At 41.8% G+C, this 22,916-nt stretch overlaps 1 protein-coding gene across 2 annotated transcripts in view; it reads left to right on the top strand.

The window, feature by feature from the left end:
- Positions 1–8,410: 8,410 nt before the first annotated feature.
- LOC308178267 (uncharacterized protein) overlaps positions 8,411–22,916 on the top strand; it is a 121,770-nt gene continuing 107,264 nt past the window's right edge. For both annotated transcript variants that reach the window (XR_013939657.1, XM_080556672.1), the window contains exons 1-2: positions 8,411–8,501; positions 10,278–10,346. Coding sequence is in view for 1 of the 2 variants with exons in the window: in XM_080556672.1 (XP_080412798.1) it covers positions 8,465–8,501; positions 10,278–10,346 (106 nt within the window). In the remaining variant the exon portion in view is untranslated. The remainder of the gene's footprint in view (positions 8,502–10,277; positions 10,347–22,916) is intronic.

Here is a 22,916-nt window from a genome sequence, read left to right as displayed (position 1 = left end):
TTTTTCACTCAGAGCCAAATCTCCACATCCCCAGAATATGCAGCACACCTAGAAATCTACATCTTTGTGTGCAAATATATATCTGCAAGTTTACAAATGTAATTTTGCATATTTACATGTTCAATTTGTCAATGCCCTTCTCCTCAAGATATTATATACATTATCAAGCATTGAGGCTTAGCTCCCTGGGTCTCTCTCCTCGCTGGTGCAAAGCTCAGTACAAGTAAGCATAATTTTCCATTTGTACTGGGATAAATGCCTCCTTAGTGCTAGGTTTTGATATGTTCACTCATCCTCCTTGAATATCCCTTTATTTCCCTGGTAGCCCAATTTAGTGATGGGCATACCAATAATAGTGTAATATAACACTTGACACAGGGAAAGATATGTGAGTAGCTCTTTGTAAAAGAGAGGATGAATGAGTGCAGGTGGTGAAAGACTGAAATCCAGCAGCAGAAGTGGGAGCCTCTGCCTGGATGAGGAGCTTGGCAGGGTGGGAACACCAGTGGAGAAGGCTGGGAACAGCTTACCATTGCAAGCCTTTTCTTTTTTTTTTTTCTTTTTTTTTTCTTTTTTTTTTTTTCTCCACAGTACCAGAGCTGTGTGTCCTTTCAGTGGCAGACATATGGGCAGCCCTTAATGAGGCTTACATTATTGCTACTTAATATGCAAGTTGTTTTAAAGCAAGCGAAACTCGCAATGGTAATGAACACTTAAGCAAAACACATTTTTCTTCACTGGCCCATTACTATCTGGAGATAGCTAATATCTGGTAAATGATTTTTCTCTCAAAGATAATGCCCAGCTAAGCTGTTAATGCCTCCTCCCATGCAAGGATGATGTCAGGTCCTCTAAAAGTAGGAGCTTGGCTTTACAATACCTAAAAGCAAAATACAAAATCTGGTGATGTTTCCATTTGCCTTTGGTGCCTTCAAGGGAAGCCCAGGTTGTTTTTGAGCTTTTATCCAAAATCGTCAGAGCTAACCAGTTGTTTTCTATTTTGCTTGTTCTCAAGGTTAAAATTCTCAGTTAAATGCTTTCAGTAGGTGAGGCTTTCAGGAAGATGCCAAGTATAACAGAAGTCATGTTATGGCCACCAGCTAGTAAGAATGTTACAACTCGGCGAGGGAGTGGGCACCCAGAGCATATTTTTCTGCAATGTTTTGGGCAGAGGCGCTTCGTTTGCAAGCTCTGGTCCCTGAACCACTGCCAGGAAAGCCGCTTCTCTCAGAGAGGAAAAGGTGACTTGCACACAGCTTCTTGCCAGTCCCTGAAGCACACTGCAGCTCTGATGGTCAGGTGCCTCTGCAGGGGCAAATCTGGTTGTGTTCTCGTTTTATGGGCTCTCAGAGCTGTCAGCTACAGGGCAGTGCTGGCCCTGTTTTGCCACATCGTTTGGCCACAGCAGACCTTAGCAAACCCCTTTCTGAATGCTCAAGGAGAGAGCAAAGAGGATTAAAACCCCTATTTATTTGCAAGCCTTTCTGTTTCAAAGAGCAGTAACACTTCAGATGCACCCGTGGTGTGCACAGCTCTGGCACCCTGAGAGGCAGAGGAGAAACCCAGCTTGGGAGCTGGAGAAGTGCAAGAAGAAGTGTAATTTGCCCTTTTCTGTTTCGAGGTGTTTCCTTGAGTCTAAGCTGGCTCTAGTTGCAGTCCTGTGGAAAGGGGCGAAGAAGATAACCTTGTGCAGAGTACAGACTCTGCCACAAGCATGGGGACTTGCTTTGCAGAAGGTGCTGTTCCTCCCACCAGCACCATCCTCCGATGGCCTCCTTCCCCAGCCAGCACCAACAAGCCCTTTGCAAGCGCCCAAAAAAATATTACAGGTTGCTGTTCTGCCTCCAGAGAGTTTGTATTCCCCACTTCTTTAATAACCTAGGCTGTTAAATTAGAATAATATTAAGGGGCAGTTTAGTGAGGTTGAAAAGGAAAAAGCACTGCCAACTTGGGTAGAAAAAATATCTTGAGTTAGGTTTTTGTGAATTGCACAGAGGTCTTAAAAATCATGGTTAAACAGATTAAATTGGCCCCTTTTTACTTTGTGTTCTGATTTCTGGGTCTTTAGGGTACAATCATAAAGTCTAGAAAATTACTGTTAATAAAAACTAAGAGAGGAGCTAGCTGAGATCCTCATGTCATTGCATGCTCCTGGCAGCCAAAGCTGAAAAACGCTAAAAAAAAATCACAAGACTCGAGATAAAAATCATGTGAGCTAGCAACGCTCTCCCCGTGAGATCCTGTACCTCCTTCAGAGAAGGTAACTGTGCTTTTAAAATTACTCCATTGCAAAATTAATCAGGGGAAAGGATCAGCTGGAATAAATGGAAGGGAGTTTTGCAATGACGGAGATTTATGGCCGGAGGAGGCTGACTCATCCCTTGCTGCAGCTCTGGTGCACGTCCTGTCACGCTGCTTCGTTCTGGGCTCTGGCCACGTCTGAACCGAAGGCATGTTGCATGTCTTGACTTCCTTCGGAGAATCAGCAAAATCAGAGCACCCTGGGTCGGGGACGTTAAGCGCTTTCTTATCGGGAGGGTGGTGAGGCAGCAGGGAAGTGAAGTCTGTACGCGACCACAGTGCACAAAATTGTTGTTTTCTTCCCTCAATAAAGGAAAAGGCCGATTTTCATCTTCACCCAGCCTAGGTAATATTTCTGAAGTTAGTTAAACTCACGTCGTGACTGCAGAGTTATACTTAGTCTGTCAGATCCTATTGATTTCGACGTATCAACATTTTGTTGCAATATTGCTAAGTATATTCTAGCTGTTCAAATAGTACTTTCCAAGGCTTCGTTTTCCGTTTGATCTGTGAATGATTTACAAACTGCTTCTGATTTCTGAGCTCACTATTAGGTGCTGGGCCATGCAGTTATTTGGAAATGTGTATGATTCAAGCAAATCATTGACAGCACATGAAGCGCTCGTGTGTGAGGGGATGTTCAAAAGCACGGCAGATAAGTGAGCGACAAACGAGCGTTGAAAGACCAGAAAAGCACAGCTTCTAAGCCCTACTTGTACCTGTCTTCTAGGTGATGTGGTGATTTATTATTTGTGCAGTGTAATTGGCCATGTTATTTTTACTTTGTAATTTTGATGTTTACAGCCATCCCGGAACAGGAAAATGATGCAAAGGGAAAAACAGATGGTGAGAGGGACCTCTGCCAGCCCAGCAAGCCCATGTCTGCCTCTTTGGAGTCCCTGATTGATTTTTCCCGTAACTGCTAGTGGTGTTTTGACCCGGAACATGGAATGAATTTTGATGTTTGTCAGCAAAACCAAGGGGCTGTGAGCTCCCTGGGGGTGGAAGAGAAGAGAAGACTCTTCCAAACATTATTATCTTCATGTGCTTGTAGTACTGGAATTGAAATACAGGCTTGGCTGCTTGACTAATTGTGCTCTCAAAGTTGATAGCTGGAGAAAATGTAGTGAAAGAGCCCGAGGTTACTCCGTACTGACACCTCAGGTGTGGTTTGTCCCCAAGTCCTGCATGTCATTTGGAGGGAGGTTGGTACGAAGTGTGCAGCTCCAAGTGACTCTGCTGTGTGCTTGTTTCAAATATACCTCAAACAAATGTATGGAGGAGGATTATTTTGGGACTTCGTGAACACAGTGCTAGAGATATAGAGAGCATAGCTGTAAATGCCCGGGCGGGAGATGGATGGATGACAGCATGTTAGTACTTGTTAGGAAAGAGTTTCGGGAACAGAGTGTACCTATTTCTCCTTTCATTGATACTGAAGAGCTCTATTACCACAAAGCAAAAAATATCTTACCCCCAAAAAGGCATTTCTTGGCAGAAGGATACCAGCTGTGGCCTGTAGGTCGCAGCAGAGTGTATGCTTTTCAATAGGAAATACCACTTCATCCTTTGTTTTCCCAAACTGGAATTCCCCAGTAGGATAAGCCAGCATGTATCTGGCCATATTGCTAACAAAAAACTCAGCCTTGACCTTGCTGCCAGATGACCGTCAGAAGGATTTTATTTCTTTAGTTTTTCGCTCTGTGGGTGTGAGCCGTTTTGGGTGGGTCAGAGCACGTGAAGCAGCATCGGTGCCTTCCCCCTCAGCTGTTTCTAAGCCTTTCTCCCAGAGATCTTGGCTCAGACATCAGGGCCTTGCACAGAGCCTGTTTGCAGAGTTTGTCCCGCCAAAACCGATGGAAAGGGCTAAGACATAACATAAAGAACCAGGGAATAAACAGGTCCTGGAGGCCCTATTCCATTAGGTTAATTCATATTCTTCATTTTCTTTAATGCACTTTGTATCTGACCCCAAATTTACATAAATGCTATTTTACCATGTATTGTTGTTAAGCAAAAATGATATGCAAAAAATACAATGCCACATAGAGTGATGCAGTGAGAGACTGTTCCGCCACGCTAATGGGGTCCCATCACATGCTACAGGAATGCAAAACCTTAGCAGAGGTTAGTGCTGTAACTTTGAATGTAAAGGTAGGAATAAACAACCACTTCATACATCAGGTTTGTTCACTTCATTGACTACTCACAAAACATTAAATATGGGTAAGAAAAAAATTACAAACCAAAATTGTATGGACATTTCAATGACAAAGTGTTCTGGTTTTCACCGGGAATTGCTGAGAGGAATCAAGCACTTTGTAAAGACCATCATAAACATGTAAAAATATATGAATGCCAGTGGAAATTATTGACTGAACAATCTCCTTTTTGGTGGGAAATATGTTTTATCGATATTTGTACTGATCTGCTTGAAGTACTCAAGGAAGAATGGGAAAAACAGTCAAAACTCTGAAAAATGTAAGGCATGTTTGGGACTGGCTGAAAACCAGAAGTCATCCTGAATTTATTTTTTTTTTACAGAAAAAGCAGTCTGTTTCTTCAGGGTTTCATTTAGCGCAAGACCAGAAAGGACCATGAGATCATTTACTTTGGCATTTTGTTCAATGAAGGCCAGTTACCCCTATATTCAGCCTAAAAACTTGTATTTGGTTCATTATTTTTTTCAGAGGAGTAACTAGTGTCTAGTTTTGATTTGTACATGCTTAAAACTGCAGAATCCACCATTTCCTCAGTATTTATAGAAGCAGTTTATAACTTTCCCTATTAAAATGTGTTCATAATTGATCACTTAAAATTGTATGGCTTCACATTTAGGACCTTGACTCTAGTTATGCTTTGCTTCATTAGATGAAAGGGTCCTTTGATACCCCATGTTTTCTTTTGTCTGTATGAACACACTGCAATCAAGTCACCTTTCCATGGTCTTGCTGGTAAATTAAACTGATTAAACTCCATAAATAGTATGTAAAATATTTTGCTGAATGGTTTTAGTCTTTTTCTTTACTCACTCCAATTTTCAGCAGCCCTAAAAAATGCAGATGCTAAAAGAGGAGAGGGGCTGTGTGCAGAGATAAAAATATTCTCCCCTCCCCACTTCCCGTGTTCTATTCTTTCAGTGTATCAGAGGATAAAAAAAAAAAAGGAGGGCTCATTTCCAGTTGTTTAACTTTGTCCTGACTCATGGCTTTCCATCTTTCTGTATAGTCCTCCTTGCTGCAGGCACGGCCTATGTTCCCCATTGATAGCTGTGAAAATTTTCATTTGACTGCATTAAAATGTATCTTAAGTGCCCTGAATTGCTCAATACTGCACATCGTTCTCCACAGTTAATCTCTTCTTATCTTCTGATGTCGATTCCTACATGTCAGAAGCTGCAGCCCATTGCTGAAGCTCCACACGGTGGTTGGCACACAACCATTTCGTGCTACAAACAGCCTCTCTTCTACAGATGTTTCCTAATGTTTTTATAATCAGCATGTTGTGTTCTGCTGAGCCATATGACTCACCAACTCCAAGTGTGTTACATCTATGCAGCTATCTTTATCAACCAAACTCATAACCTCATCAATGAATGAAATCAGATTTATATGATGAGACCTGTTTTCCATAAAATCATGATTACTGGTGTTAATTATATTGCTATACTTTATTATTTTAATTAATTACCTTTATTAATTGAAGCTTTTGTCAGCTTTCCACTGCTTTTCTTAGCACTGACGCTGGCCAACTGGCCTACAGTCACCTGGGCCATCACCATTCTACTTCTGACTCTCAGCACCACATTAGCAGCCATCCAGTGTTTCGGAATCTCCTTTGTGTTAGTATATTTATTAAAAGTTAACTTTAACAGGCTGGATGTCTGTGGCCCAAATACTTCACATTACTGGTATTCTCTGTGCTCTTCTACCTCAGTAGTGGCACTTTTCTATTAAGGGCTAGGAGGGGGGACGGCCATCACAGATACATGTCCCTCAGGAATCCCTCTGCATCAGGGCTATGCGCATGTTAAACTGGCAGGTATTCTCACCTTCTGGCTTCTCTGTCATGACTGGGCAATTGTTTTAGTTGTACTTCTTATGCATGGATGAAATCAGATAGGAGATTTTTGATTTCATCAAAAACATCAGGACAGATGTGCCCAGCACATCAGCAACGCCAGTCACCAGAAGTATCGTGTGTAAAGATTTCTGTAATTCTGCCACAATCAGAGCTAATGAATGATTAGAACCTGTCATATGTGCGACTTGAGGCTAGTGTTACTCCACAGAGCAGAATACCCTGCAATCTCCCAGTCATCCATGCAGAGTGACATCTGTTACTCCACCAGCATAGGCCACGAGACAGCTGGGGAGCTATCCCCGTTCCTGGGGAGCAATATCCGTTCTGGGAGGGTTACAAAGGAAACCTGTGTGGTGTGGTATTTCCACGTGAGCACAGCTAAAAGCAGCCTGAGGCACGCTGTCAGTCATTTCCAAACAGAGCTCATGGTTACTTTGGTTTGTTAAGGAAAACTCTGAGCGTCTCTTAGGCATGCTATCCAGACAGATATATTTTATAGGAGCACTCTGCAAAGCAAAGAATTCTGTGTTTTTTATCCTTTATTTCAGGTAAATAAACAGAAGTACTTATGACAATTAATTACCTGCCAGTTATTCCCAGGGAGCCAGGATTACATGCCAGAAAGCTGAGTGAATTTCTCTATCAATTGTTGGATGTTTAGATCCAATGATCAAGCAGCCTGTTCAATGTAACACATGCTCCAGTTTATACAACTAAAGGAGGAGGAAAGTCGTGATGAAAGAACACTGTTTGGATCCAACTCCCAGACATGACGGAAAAGAAATGAAATGCAAAATCATCCAGATTGCAGCATGGATCCATCCGTCTACAGATTAATATCTCTCTTTCCCCTCTTGGAAGTGCAGATGACATAGTGGTAGACTTGCAAATGGATCTAGTGCAGAATGTGTGATCGAAATCAGCCGTGTGAGTGAGGAATTTTGCCCAAGAGGCAGGTAATTTAGTACAAATCTAAAAATCTCTGCCTTGGGAATAAGTAGTAGTCTCATTAGCAGCATCTCCACCCGCTATGTGTCCCCTGTTGCCCATTGTTCCGTGCAGACCTTAACAGGAGAATCTTATGTATAAGCAATGGTTGCTCTGACTTGGACTGTAGTCCTATCAGAGTTTTAAATCAGGCTAGAAAATGCCAAAACCTTGGCTGAAAATTTGTGATGTAAGAAGCACTTATTAAAGGTGCCTGCGAACACAGCTCTCATCGTCCGCATTTGCATACGCAGAGGTTACTGCAAATAATTGACAATAATGTCAAGCATATCTTATTTATGCTATAATTATTTTACTCACATATGTCACTGAGCGTAATTGTTTTCTCAGTGTTGTAAGATTCCTCCTACAGACAGGGAGCTGTAGAAATGTCTTTCTAGCATGAGCTCAGAAGTAGCTGGAAGAAGCTGCAGCTAAAGAGAGCCTGGAATATGCGCAGCTGTTCTTATTTCCAGCTGTTTTTTGTATGTTCCATGGGTGGAGCAGATGTTGATAGCTGTTCCCTTATAAAATATGTAATACTGTACTTTATGACCTAATATATTTTCCAGTCCCGGGGCCTGATCCAGAGTCCACTTAGCTCTCTGAGCAGGCTTCCAGCAGCACCAGTAGAGCTCTATCAAATTCTTAATGAACCAATGCAAGTGAGAGGTAATTTAGGGCCATTATCTTTGTAGGGTTGCATATGGTTCGGTGATGCTCTATCATTTGCCTCCAGAGTTCTCTCCCTGCTGCTTTACTTGCTTTCACTAGTTGTTTTTTTCACCAGCCTTTGGAGATTTATATCCGACAGCTCCGGGTCTCTTACTCTCTGAGGCTACTTGCCACTGAGTTGCAGACTTTGTACTCTCTTGCCTCCTTGGCAAGCTTCCCTGGGAAAGCTCCAGGCCCAGCAACGGCTGATAATGTCTGATGACATTTGGTGGCACTCCTTCTGTCTCATCAGTCTTGTCATACTTTTCTGTGTATGTGTCATCAACTGCAGCCTCCCTAATTGCAACTTGGTATTTAAGTTCATTGTAAAGGCTGTTTGCTCGTGGGTTAGGATATCTGCCTGCTGAAGCCTTGGGGAATGGAGTGGCAGGAGCACAGTGGAGCTTTTTGTTATGGTAGGCTGCTGCAAATCCTTTCTCAGGAGGGTAATTTTTGCACAGGAGGTGCAGGCTGAATTTGGGACACAGGGAATGTAAGGGAAGGCAAAAGCCTGACTGCTGAATACATACGGAGATGGGAAAACCAGGCGGAGGGAAGGGAAGGGGCTTTGTTCCTGTACTTGCAACTCAGTGTGCTGGTTGAGACCCATCTCTGCTTTCTTAGGATGGAGTCTTCAGGTTGCAAAAAATTGGCTTAAAAAATAGGATATGCCCTTTATGCTAGGAAGTGTTTATGTTTGGTTTGACTTCTGTGTACGACTCTCATCTCCGTGCATGAGCCACTTGAACAAACAGATATTGCTTTGTCTTTTCTGCAGAAGATTAGACTGGCTTTTTGCTGCTTTGGATATGATTCAAAAGGTCTAAAGCAATTTCAAAACCAGCACAGATGCGCCAAGTACATATATATATCACTGGTTTGATGTGGTTTTGCTGGGGACTCCAGATATTTCACACCTACTGGATGTTTCTGGGAAATGTTGTTTCCACTGCTGCGATTTGTAGGCTTTGCTCTTGTTTGTGCTTGTCCCATTAGATCAAATGAGGCTAATGACTGAGGGATAGCCATGCTTCCCAGGGATTTGAAGATTTAAATGCTTGAAAGCTATTAGCAGACATGCTCTGCTGCTGAATACATTGAAGCCTTTTGCTGCAGGGGATCATCCTAAAGGCTGCAAGAAAACAACAGCTCAGTATTTTGACAACATCAGCTCACAACTTTGTTTTAGCTAGAACAGTCTTTTCTGATCCTAATGTAGGTCATGGCTGCAAGTTAATTTGTTCCATGTGAGGCCATGATGTTGGATATGCTCAGAAAAACAGGGTTCTCCCAGGGTGAGAAATATTTATGTTGAATAAGCACTTATAGTTCATTTCATTTTCTGCCTCCTGAATTTCCCACGTCCTTTCCCATGCTTTGCTTTGCCCCTCTACCTCCTCCTTGTTTCCCTGCATGAGCAGCCTTACTCCCCATCCTTCATGTAACCAGATGAACTCCCTGTGCTCTGCAGAAACAGCCCCATGCCCATCAGGGCACACGGCTCTTCTGCAGCTCTCCTTGACCGTACTTACATTTACAAACCGGGGCAGGGACTGCTCTCCCCCTGCCAGGCATTTTGAGGCTGGTGCGTCAGAACCTGTGTGACATCAGTGGCCAGCTCCTCTGGACCCCTTACAAACCTACCCCAGGTCCTCCTCAACTCCATTGGGCCCAGGGCAATGCAGATGTCTCCTATGACTGCTGGCTTTGCCTGAGCTTTACCCAAATACCAGGAAGAAAAATGCCCGTGTTGACTCTGGGCTGTGTATGCAACAGATTTGGTTCCTGTCTGTCTGTTCTGCAGCTGGAGGACTGGCATACCTGGGCATTGATTTAAACCAGGTGATTGGTAAAACTGTATTCCTAAACTCAGTTAACACGCTTTGTCCTGAGCAGAGGCCTGCATAAACCAAGATGATGCCATACTTCAATAAACCATGTATTGGATGAGTAGTTTTTAAGGCTGGTTGGTTGGTGATGATAAGCTGAGGGGCTTTGCAAGCAGCCTCCCTGGCACTCTTGCAGTGAAGTTGCTCTAATACCATGTGTGTGTGCAGAAGAATAAAAAACCTAATTAGTGTCACCTGAGATGAAAGCTCTGTAATCATGGCTGCAATCTCAGAGCAATTAATCATCCACCTACATAAGTCACCAGACTAATTTTTCTGTTTTGTCTCTAACTTGTTTTGCAGATTTAAAAGAACTGCTGGAGCAAACTAGACAATGTGGGGCTCGGGATCCCAGCTCGGTGAAGCTGACTGGTGAGTCATGGTGGGATTGCAAGCCCAGAAAATGGCCAGGGTGGCTTAACAGCTTCTGTCCCAGTCCCCTGCTGCCATCTCTCAAAACTTCACCTCCCATTTTATGAGCTCTCTGTGTGCCTGAAAAGGCTATTTCTGGAAACGTGAACTGAACTAGTTCAGCCACTTCGAAGACTGCAGAGCCTGGAGAAAGAATAATTTTCCCATACATATATATCTGTGTGTATATATATATAGGTTGAACTTCTGACTATGTAGGTTTTTTGTATTTGTTTTAGAATGGTTGTGCTAAAATGCCACGAGCCAAAAGCAGTGTAATCTTAGTCCTCATAGCAGAAAAAAATAAATATTGAAATTGTAGAAAAATTGGCAGGGATATGGCCAAGTTGAATGTTTAAGCCTCTTACTTGGAGCATCTCTTTCTAAAACAGCACCATAAAATTGCCAGGTTGCCATAATGCTGGGTGCCTTACTAACTGGCTGTGCAGTAAAACAAGCCCACAAAGGAAAACATTTTCCCTATTTAGGTTGTAAGTTCATTGTGCTGCATTTCCAGGAAAACTTGATTTTCATAGCGTGTTGGAGACCGGGTCTTCAGTTGTTATGAAGTGCTATAGCTCCACCTAAGTCAATGGATTTCCGATGGTTTGTGGTAATTAAGGGTAGCACCGAGCCTCCAACACCCTGTCAGAGAAAGCAAAATGTTCAGTTTCTCTAAAGCAAAATAGCAAATTTATTAACTGCTAAAATCTGGGGGAAAAATATATCTTGAAATAAATTAACTTGTTGTGCTCTTTACACCAGCAAAAGGGGAATTTTATCCCTTTCATCCTACATGTAAAAATGTTGTACACTTTTACAAGCAATGAAATTGTGACTAACAGTGAGATGGTGACAGTGTGAGTTACACGAAAGAAACGGCAATAGGAGAAAATGTAAATATTTATAAAAAGGTGAAATAGAATCTGTAAAATTACCTTACTTTGAGATATATGGATACTATCACCAAGGATAATAGAAAAAGAGAAAGGAAAAAAAAAAGAATTAAATTCTACTTATAGGGACTTTGGACTAATCTAATAAAATATACATGGCTACACAGTACTATTTGTTTCTACAGCTTTAAGTTCAGGAAGAATATATCTCAGGATTACATTTGTGACTACATTTCATACTGCTTTTTCCCCCTCAGATCTGTGTCTCAAGTCGGACCCAAACTTTCATCACATATTAAGGCAAACTCCCGTCATATGCAGTGGGCTAAATTCTCTTCTCATTTACATGGAAATGGGAGGGCTGATGGATATTGTATGCAGGTCACAATGTCAGATTTCCAATCAGATCATCAAAATTAAGCATCAGTTTGATAAACCCAATTTTCCAGCTGGAAACACAGTAGTCCTGATAGCTGTAATCTTGGTAAGTGATTTCTGACCCAATTTTCATATATAAATGTCCTTGCAGCACAGGCTTTTTTTTCCATCTTTCTCTTTTCAGTGCATTTTTGCAGTTTCTATCTGAGACACAAAACATTATCATGTAAATGATAGTTTTCTTAGAAAGCAAATCCACTGGGATTGTTAATTAGAATATCGTTGTGAACATCTGAAGCAAACTGTAGCACACTATGAAGTCTTGAAGCGATGCTGAACAGCACTGCTCACATTTTTATTTCCTGTTCACTGCTAGAACTACTTGGCAAAGATGATGTCTCAAAACACACAGCTCAGTCACATAAAAGTTCTTGCAACTGTGACAAAGTGAAGGAGCTAAAATATATACAAAAACCTTCTTTGGAAGAAGGAGCAGGGCAAAACGTGCAATGAGAAATTATATTATAAAAAATCTTTAATTTATCACACGGGCAATTTTCAGATTGCTGTGTCAAGGTCCTTCATGTTTATGAAAATTTTCTGCACTCACCTAATAACTGAGAGTCAAGGAGAATCTATCAATTTAATTTTAGCTTTGGCTGGAGAGTTGGACTTTTTAAAGAATGCTAATGATTTTGTCCAGACGTTAATAAATCTGCAGTAAAACTCAGCATGCAAAAGACAGATGAAGGGACATTTTTGTCCTTCATTCCCTTTCTCTTTTTGGAGGGCTAGAAATATTACTCATCTGTGCTAGGGACAGATTTTTGAGAGCACGGAACAAGATTCAGATGTGCATTGCAGGCTAAAGGCGAAAATCAAACCACAGAGAGACTGCTGCCCTTTGGCTGCAGGGAGACAACCAAGTCCCATGAAAGCGGATTGGATTGGACCTTTGAGAGAGCACCATCACCCTCAGAAAGAAGAAACTGTGTGGCAGCTCTGGGGATATATCTGGGCGAGGTGGCTCTGTAAGGACCCTCAGTTTTAGCCACTTTGCCAAAGCATCTTCTGCTGAGCATTGCCGGAGACAGCACGTTGCTCTGGTGCAGTCTGGCTGAGTTTACAAGCTTTTCCTTAATTTTAAATCAACCACCACCATTGGCACTCCCACAGGAGCAGGTATTGCAGTCTTGTGACCACGTCGGGTCAGAAACCCACTTAACAGCAGGGAGAACCTGAGCATTTTCAACTCCCATTTGGCTCACCGGCAGCTGAAGACTTTCATCATCATGCACAGGAGCCTGAACATCTCTCACAGTGCTAAAAGAGGATAAAGAAATAAGTTGACTGTTTTTGCAGAAAGGTGGATGTTTCTGAATGTGAAGCCCAAAACACAGTTTAGTCCTTTTGTTGCCACCTCTGCAGGGAAAACTTTGACTGTATTGAGCTCTGAGTAACTTAGTTTGTGACAACTTATTTAGTCTCTCTGAAGTATTGGTCTGTTCCCCAGAACATTAAAAAAACAAATGCTGGTGTCCAGCCGATTGCCATGGCACCCCTGTGAGGGCTTATGTGATGCATTGCACACCAGAGTCCTTCAGTTATTCCTCTCTAGATTAATAAGGAAAACAGAGCTGTGGAAGTCTGGGGCTAATGCTAGATGCAGAGATACAAGAAAGCCTGGGTAAACACTTAAAGTGAAGGAAAGTAGTGGCCAGAAGGCCGGGTTTTCTCTAGTTTTGTTTCCTCATACATACAAATACTCAACACTCATTGCTCTCTCCTGCAGTGTCCCAGGTTTGGGTCAAACACGGAGTAGCTGTTTCAGCTATCAGCAATGTATAAATCACTAATGAATTGCATCAAGACAACACGTGGACTTTGCTGGGTGGCATCACTCAGGATGCTTCCTGCAAACTCCATCTCAGTTTAAGTTCCCAAGGGATTAACAGAAAGAGACATAGCAAAGAAAACAAGCCCTGGAATTTGAAAGCAACCAAAGCAAACTCCTTCTGGAAAATGGACCCGATGATCTTCGGTACCTTTGGGTATCTATCTATCTATTTATTTATTTATTTATAAGAGCTGGAACACTATTTCTATTAAAATGGGTTATGGGTGAGGTTTAGGAATCTTTTAGGATTTTTTTTTCATAAGGATTTCTCCAGCTTTCTGTAAAACGTTTTCTCTCCATACATATGGCATATATTCTCTTTCCAAGCAAAGTGAGTGAGGAGTACAGTCTCAGGATGAAATGTTTCCAGCATTATCTGGTGTAAATACGCAGTTGGATTGGTTCCCAAGTCCAATGTCTTCTCTTCTTACTTACTTGCAAAGCTGTGGCAAGACTCCAGGAAAGAGGTGGAGCACCCTGTAAAAATGCAAAACACACAAAGGCGCTTGAAATCTGAAGGTTTTGCCTAAGGAGTTTGTTGTGCAAAGGAATGATAGGATAGGAAGTAATAAAAAAGGCAAAGAAATTTAAGTTGATGGACAGAGATGTTTATAAAACATAGCTCCTTCCCATCTCAGTGTGAATTCTGTCTTTGCCCCCCTTTCCTCTGCTGAGGTGATGGGCCTAAATGGAGCAAATACCTAAAGCATGCCTCTTCAGGGAGGATTACGTAAATGAAAACTCCAAAATGCCAGAAAAGACCCCGATCCTGCAAGGGCACCCATGGAGCTCTGTGCTGGTGCACATCCCCAGAGGTTGGTATGCTGCAAAGAGGCTCTGCCCTCAAAGGATGCTCTCACCCACCAAGAAGTACTGAAGAAATCAGACTCCAGTCCTACAAGAATTTATGCAAAGAAGAGCTGAGTAGGGCATTTTCCATCAAAATGCTGTTTCAAAAGAAATCACATGTGAAGGTGGAGAAATTGATGTTTTCTTGCAGTTTTTCACTAGAAAAAAAGGAAAAAAATCTCCTTGAGAGTTATAGCCTCATGCTGCCTTGATAAACACACACATACTTTCTGGCAAATGGTACAATCCTGACATGTCATCTCATTGTCTTGTGAATAAGTAGCAGATCTCTGAGTATCGGTGAGAAGAAACAGATGATTTTTTGGCTACTTCACAGTAGTGAATACTCCCCTGCTTGAGCATCTTTAATAGACACTTCAGTACTTTCACATAAATCATTTAGAGTCTATCCAAATATTAGAGTTTCTTAATGTTTTAGGGAAAAAAAAGAAGTGGAGGAAAGAAACCCTTACCTGGCGCTGTCTGATACTGCAAAAATTTGCCCAACTAGATAATACAGATCAGACCCAAACCATCCCGTGGGTCTTTACATGAGATAACCAGCATTCAGTCAGTGTGCCAGACTACACATCTGGGTAGCAGGTTAGTGCATTTGTGGGAACAGGCACATTCCATTCCAATCTATAACATACAACAAATGCTTTTTTTTTTTTTTTTTTAGTATTTGGTATTCCAAAAATAAACTGTGGGAGAAAGAAAGAAAAAAAAAAGAAAAGAAAACCTTGTTTTATTTTTCTTATGGAAACCATAATCCTACATGATGGAAACAGTAAAAATTCGAGCTCATAAGGATTTTTGATGATGGGATAACCCTATGTTCTTTGTTCTGAATATAAATTGATACATTAAAATGTGCTCATAAGAGCTGCAGCTTTAGTGTGAATAGCCAAGAATAAGAAACTCAGCTTCATAAAATGACACCTAATGCGAAAGCTGTCCAGAAGACATTGTTCTATATATACTCCAAAAATATGTCCATTTGCTTTTGAAGGAAAAAAATGGGTAAAATGCAGGCTGCACTAGAAGATTTCGTTAAAAACTGGGTTGGTATTCATTTTTCAATGTTGGTGTTTCTTTATTACAAACCTTTATAAAGCCAGTCAAGCCAATTCCAATGAAAATTAGCTTTTGTTGCCTTTATTTTCTTTTATGGAATAATATGGGACATAGAAACACCCTTCTAAGCTAGTGGAATCACTTTCTCTTGTTCCAGAAAAAAAGTCCTGATGAAATTATTGCCCAGTACAACCAATTACAAAGCTGATTTACCCCCAGGATTTTACTCATGTTCCCTAGATGTGGATATACTGGCAGATCTGCTTTCATTTGTACGAGCACATCTGGAGCAGCTCTCCCAGCTGCAGTGAGAATACTCTGTATCTACCTTGGTGCTGTAGAGTGAAGCCAAGATTTTGAATTACATAGATTAAACTTCCATTGCTGATTTTCACTTATCTTATGCTGATTTGATGCCAATATAGTTTCAGGGACACAAACAGAATTTGAAATGACAAAAGTATTCCAGGAGATCGGAACTGAAAGCAAAGAGCAATTTTGTTCCAATGTAAGTAAAGCTGGCTTGAAAATTAATTGTATTAGGCTCTATACTCTTTCTGCTGTTGCAGCTGAGGGTATGAATGTTTTAAATGAATGAAGGCAATTTCTTGGTGGAAATGAGCCTCGGTGGCTGCTTACAGGCAGGTAGGAAGAATAAGCTCAACACATTTCATGACTGTGGGTGGCTGGGCAAAGAAGAGAAATCCTATTAGTGCCAAGTTAAGAGAATGGCTGTATCATGAATTCAGTGCTTATTAAAGGATCCAGGGGGATTCCTGGCATAGAGACACAAATCCATAGGAAATTAGGCCCCTGAATTCTAGTGTTGAGAATCATTGTTTTGTGGAAGTACTCTCAAATATAAATGATGAGAAATTGGTCTCGTTTATATTCCTGAAAATCAAGAATAACCCCAGAGCAAGGAGATGGAGTCATCATTCTTAGATATTTCTACAGCTCCCATGACCTCAGAATCTGAGTGCTTTCTATATCTACGTGGATCAATTATTGCCTGTGAGTCAGGGAGACGCTAATATCCTCATTTCACAGATTGCATCTGAGACATCGGAAGACTGGATTCTTATTTTCTAACAAGGTTTAAACCTATAACATCTATTGGTTTCATTACAAATCAAGGGACTTAAGATAATCTGTACTAGGTGGTTCGCTCCAGAAAAGATGCGTTAGGGAACTGAATTGAGCTGACATGTTTTGCATCCATGGTTACCTCTTTAATCATAGAGCCTTCTTCCCTGGCTGGGAAAGACTGTGCCTCTTCCTCGCTATGCAATAGCCTGCGGAGCTGATGCAGGAGGTAAATGGGAAGGGGAGGGAGGGGAAGAGTGATGCCCTTATTTTCACTTTATCATTTTGGGAGGTGATCAGATACTGCAGTCATAAGTATTCTGCAAGAACTGGGTAAATAACAGAATCCATCGTCTGATGGCAGTTGCTCATTTGCAGCGTCTCACATCAGGGCGTTGTTTCTTTCCTGTGTTTTCAGAGAAAATTCCTCCCGGGGTAATGATGAAAAACTAGTCACAAATCAACACAACTCAGAATATATGAGAATCATAAAATATTGCAAAATAAAGCAAACAATACAAAAGCCCAGTGCTTTCATCATGTAGAGAAAGACCTCCAGAACACCAAGGAATTTTGGAACTATTTCAGAGAGTCAGAAATCCTGAAACTTGGCCATTTTTCCTCTCAAGGCTTTTCCTTCTCCCTTTCCTCTCTCCTCCCCAATGAATTACTCACTAATAGAATACATTACCTGGAAACACAGCAGGAGTCTTGGCCTTAGTATAAGAGAGCAGATTATAATGAGTATCATGCTAAAGAAGAGGGAGTAGAGAGCATCAGCAGCCAAAAAAGATATGCAATTTGTGGGATCTGATGTAACTCAGACAAGATGTCAGTGACGGGGTGGAAATAAAACAATGTCAGTCACTGTGAATTAATTATTTTCCTATAAAAACAAATCAGCGGAGCAACGTACCACTCAGTTGAATCTAGTCATGAGTCTTGGCTGTCACACAGGGAACTGGTCATTTCATACTGCCTGAGGGCTTGTGTGCTAGTCTGGTAGAGTACTGAAAGTCTCATTGCAGGGCAAGCAGGCTGTCAGAGTTGAGCCGAAATTGCAATTTCCATTATAAGCCCCTTATACTGAGGAGCTTATAAACCCAGCCAGAAAATTTTGCTTTAGGCTGAAAGTGAGCTGACAGGGTCTCAGCATGAGAGCAAGTGTTTCCAGTGGGGAATACTCTTCGTTGAAATGAGAGCAAGGTTTGGGTTCGATTTAATGAATGAAGGGAGGTAAGACAGTAATTTTGCTCTAAGAGGGAAGAAAAAGCAAAACATTCAAATGTACACAATACCAACTCATATTACTTTTTGGAAGCACAGTTATGCATTATATCAGTGGTAGACACCCATGCAATGCAAAAGAGCTGTTGCTCTGCCTTGCAGCAGGGTTTGGTTTAATGCACCAATTGGCAATGTCTGATAAAAAGTCTTTTTTGTGCCCAGGCCTGACCTTCCATCTCCACCTTAAAATACACTCTCTCAACCTTTCTGTTGTCACCCCCAACTGCATAATATTCACAATGCAGCAGTTTCTGACCTGCAGAAAGCCTCCAGTGCCAGGGCGTTTTTGTTCAGAGCACACAGTTAATGTAAGGAACGTATCATCCAATTTAAAGCATCTGGGAGTCTGGCATCAAGCTGAGCTATAGAGCTGCTGCAGATGTATAGGCACCTCTGAGCCCTCCAAAATCAGAGAACAGGAGGTGCCTGGTTTTCTCCAGTATCTGCAGAAGGATCTTATGTGACTTGGTGTTTAAATCTTAGATGGCAAAAGGTAGAGGCAAAGAATCCCACCACAAGCGTCTACAGAGAAAAAATTGTCATTACATCCCCTCGTCACTATCATACTTCGCATAGCTGTAGCAAAACAGCCTGTAGGTGATGTTGGAGACTGAAACACCTACAGCCCTTGGAGGTTTGTAATGATGCTCCAGCAGTTTTACAGACCATTTGGAATGTGTGTTCTTAATGTGTGTTCTTAATCACAAACTTTACTCCATGCTGACAGTGCTTTCCAATCAAAGTAGACGTTTTAAACATCATTAAAAAGCAACCAGTAACTGGAAAAGAGGTAAAACAGTAACAGGAGCAGATCTTCGGTTGGGGTGTGAAGTTCCTACCTCAGTCTCTTGTAAGGTACCATGTTTTTCTCTCCTTGAAAAGACGTAGCCTGAAGAGGTGGGTTCAGAGAGTCAGGCAATCCCTTTGCTGAGAGTTTGGCTTGTGCATAGTGAGCACTTGGGCTTCTGGGGGTCTGCCAGATGTCACAACTCTAAAATGATTTACTTCATGCACAGATGTAATATTTTGCAGGGGAAAAAGAAAAAAAATAATAAAAAAGAAGAAACAACAACAACAAAAACCTCTACACTGTAAGTGAAGGAACATCTGAGAGCCAAAGCTGATCATTTTGGCTAGGATGCTTAGAAGAGCTCAGAGGAGCGACATTACCAGATATCAGTGATTATAAATTGCTGTTGGAGCTGTAATTTCTTACAGAACAAGGGGCTGAACAAGTCCCGCACTGAAAATAAGACATTGAATTTGCAGCTCCTTGACTGCGCCTAAGAGCTGCTCCTTGCCAGCTGCCTAGAAAATGAGCAATGCCCAGTTAAGCAGTGGGATGTCTTGTACACAGGAGATGCTGTAACGGCGAGAAATAGGCAATTACTATGAAATAACCGAGTGTCCACGGGCTCATGCTGAGGGTTACCCGGCAGTAACCCCTGCATGTACCCTTTGCAGATCGCAGCCTCTGACTTCCTAAATCGCTGCTGTGGACAGACATGCGCTACGCACCAAGCTCTCAGAGCCTGCAGTCAGCACACTGCCTCATTCTTCCACCAAATGCTTCCTCTGAAATTTTAAGCAGAGGCAGATTGTTAGATCAAGGTGTGCTTCGCTCTTTTGCAGCATCCACAGAATTTACAACATTCTCAGGGTAAGACCACACAACTCACTCACACCTTGCTTGGATGAGTGGTCAAACACAAGTTCAAACGCTGGAGGTGAAAATCAGGGAACTCACTAATCCCTGTCCTGCTTGGACATGAAAGAAGAGCTTTCTATAGCCCATTAATTTGCATGCACAAGGGGATCCTCGTCTGCTTGTGCATAGCCTGGGAGTTAATACATATATGTAAGCTTTTACAGCCTGCTGTTTGCTTTACTGAATGTTGCCATACAGCCCAATTATATCTGAACTCAGCAGAGCATGCGTTTACCTGCTATGTGTGTTTTTACACAACTTTTGGAGTTCTATGTGAAATGTGCATCAGTATTTGCCATTAGTAATTTAAAAACTATATATATTTTTCAAAGGAGCAGAAACAAAACCAGCTTCTTTTACCTCCATATATATTTCATTCTACAGTTTGGAAGCACCTATTTATGGATATGGTCCATCTATCTACATCTCCAATGGTGGGTCCTAAATGAAAATACTAATGTTTTTAAATGGAGAATCAGTTACACTACCTTAGATGAGGACAGAAAGTAAATATTTTGGCGAACGGTGATTGACCTGAAGTACCATCAAAGGTTTCTTTCAGACAGATGTGCAAAATCCCTCCTTTTTTCTCCCTCTGAACATAGATATTTCAAGCTTATAAATGGGCAGAAATTTTCTGGAGAGCAACATATTGCAAATAAAGTTTAATCTATAACCGTCTGACTTTAAAGGCACAATCCAAGCTCTCTATTTTGTCTTCTTGACAAAGCAAAACAACTCAATTTTAAACTTGCTCACATTGATTTTACATCAGGGAATTCCACCAATTTCTGGGAAATTATTGATCTAAGCAAGATCAAAATCCATCCTTTTCTTTCTTTTCCTTCAGAATTCTTTTTCATCTATTGATTATGATTGCACAACATGGCTTATTGACTCTGAGCTAATAATGACCAAGTGCTGTGGGATAAACCAAACCAACTTAATGGGCCACAACACCAGAACTGATCCCTACAATGACCAAGAAATTAATTAAACTAATCATTCCCATCTAGCCATCTATCAGGAGGCCTCTAGTACTGCCATCCTCCTGCATTTAAGCCCACACAAGTTCCAACTGTTCAAAAATACAAAGGAATCATCCATCTCTAACATCTATAAGTGGGGTCAGCACACAGTGACACTCAGTGTGACCCTAATGTCACCAGATCTCTGTGTAGTGTAGTTAGGATTGAGCCAACTGTACGCAATAGCAACTTCTTGCCCTCATTTATTATTCTTTTCTTTTCTGAGGTCAGATGGTTCACATCTATGAAAGGATGTATTTCTTCTTGATCACTTAGAGCTGGTAATCATTTCTCACAGCGTTTACAAGTCTTCGTGTTTTAAAAATATATTTACAGTGTTTGACTTCCTCAGTGACCAGCTCCAGATGTAGAAGAAAAGGTGCAGCTCAGTGAGGGTGTGGGCTGAGTACAGTTGTAGCTTGTTCTTCCCAGTCCAAAGGGAGAGGGCTCCAGACTAATTGTGTTATAATGGCGTCAAACCCTGCCAAATGGCATGCGGGAGCTTGCAGTGCAAACCTGCACCTACGGAGTCCAAAATCAGATCTGAGGAGTGCTAAGGGCAGATGCAGCTCTTGTTTTGATGGGAGGGGAAAGGCGTGTTGCAGCTCTATGGCTGCTACCATACGAAATGACAGTGCAGTACGTGGTGGCACTAATGGGGAGCTCAGCGCCCTCCTCAATGTCTTTGGATAAATACCCCCCCACACATACACACTGGTTTTGATGAGGCTAAAAGGTCAGCTTTCTTCTCTGCTCTAACTTTGGTGCATTTAACTTCACCAGCTTGCCAAAATACTTGTGATTCACATAGGATACGGCAGGCTTCAGGCCAAGCCCCACTGTTTTGCAAGAATTTGTTTTTCACAGAATTCTTCCTTAACTGCACATGGGGCTTTTGCTTGTCTTTCTGGGGAAACCACTGCAAAACAATGACTTGCTTCCACATACAGCAGCATGGTGGGGAATGAGATTTGATCCTTAGAGAAGTTCCAGGTCAGGAGGCTTTGAAGTGGTGATACACTTGAGCACATGCATGGGAACCCTGAGGCTGAGGAGTGAAATGTCTTCAGGGCAGATGGGGGATGCACACTTGTGAATAAATCTCCAGCGAGCACATTAACGTGCCTGAAGTGCGTGGTCCTCTCCCTACTCAATACCTACTCTGCCACCTCATTTTTGCAGTTACTGGTAATACCCCTGCTATCAGGGAGATATTTTCCTCTGACACATGGAACAATAGTTCTGAAGATAGCCAAGAAATCCAGTTCACGTGCCTTTGCCCCTCTCTGCAGGGTGAACCCAAGTGCAGTATTTGGGGATCCTTGGGATGCTGTCTTTAAAGTGTTTGTCTGATTTGAACTATCACTAATTCAAACTCACCATCTGTTATCTCTGCTCTGCATGCAGCAGATCTACTGAACTCAGCATTGTTTGGGAACCTCAGGGAACTGTGTTTCATTGCCAGGTGATGAAATCCCAGAAAATAAGAAAATTGAAACTAAAACAGGAAACCAGAATGGCATGTGGTGTGGTCACTCTGCAGGGGAAGAGTAAAGCCTGGCAACAGTTGTGTTTAGAAATGAAATCTGTTTCAGCTGCAAAGTTGATAGCAATCATGTGCACAAGGTTACATGAAAAGTCCTCGTTCTTGTTAACTTTTTGGCTGCTCTGGTGTCTGTAGGCTTCATGGGGGGATTGCAGGGAAGGGGTTAAGTCCTTCTCTTTAGCAGAAGAGAGGCCACAGCTGCATGCCCTAAGCACTTGGGGTGGTGGGGTAAGGACAGCTGTCACGAATTACAGGATTCCCTTACACACTATAAAATGCCTTCTCTCGAGCAAGCCTGTTTGGCTGAAAATAGGGAGTGTGGAGGCTGGACTTGGTAAGGAAGGGGGAGACGATCATGCTTACTTGCTACATCCCCTTTTTATTCCCGATGAGGATGTTTGGTGTTAGGTAAGGAAGCTGAGTCTTCTTTTGGAAGTTGCCCTTTTAGCAGTGTTCTAAGCCCTGTTGCCTTGTTGTTTCTGAGCAACTACTTGGATGCTGATTTTAGGCAGCTCTGTTTGCTTCTTGTATCTGTGCTTCTTTTATAAGAGACAAAAGTCAAATGGGGAGAAGACAGATGAGGAGATTAAACCAGAGAAGGGAATGGGAGGAAAAGAAGCAAGTGTTAATAAAACAGAACAATAGATCTGAGGTAAGCTAAGCAATCTTAATGGAAAGCTTTATACAAGAGTGTCTCCAGACCTCATTTATTTTTTTTAAAGTAAGTGATATTCTTGTTGATGGTTATATCTTAAAGAAAAGAGGTAGCTGCTTTAAGA

The sequence above is a fragment of the Anser brachyrhynchus genome (genome assembly GCF_964034855.1).
Source record: "Anser brachyrhynchus genome assembly, chromosome: 15".
Lineage (NCBI taxonomy): Eukaryota > Metazoa > Chordata > Aves > Anseriformes > Anatidae > Anser > Anser brachyrhynchus.
Note: the sequence above shows the minus strand (reverse complement) of the source record. Positions and strands in the feature narration are given on the sequence as shown.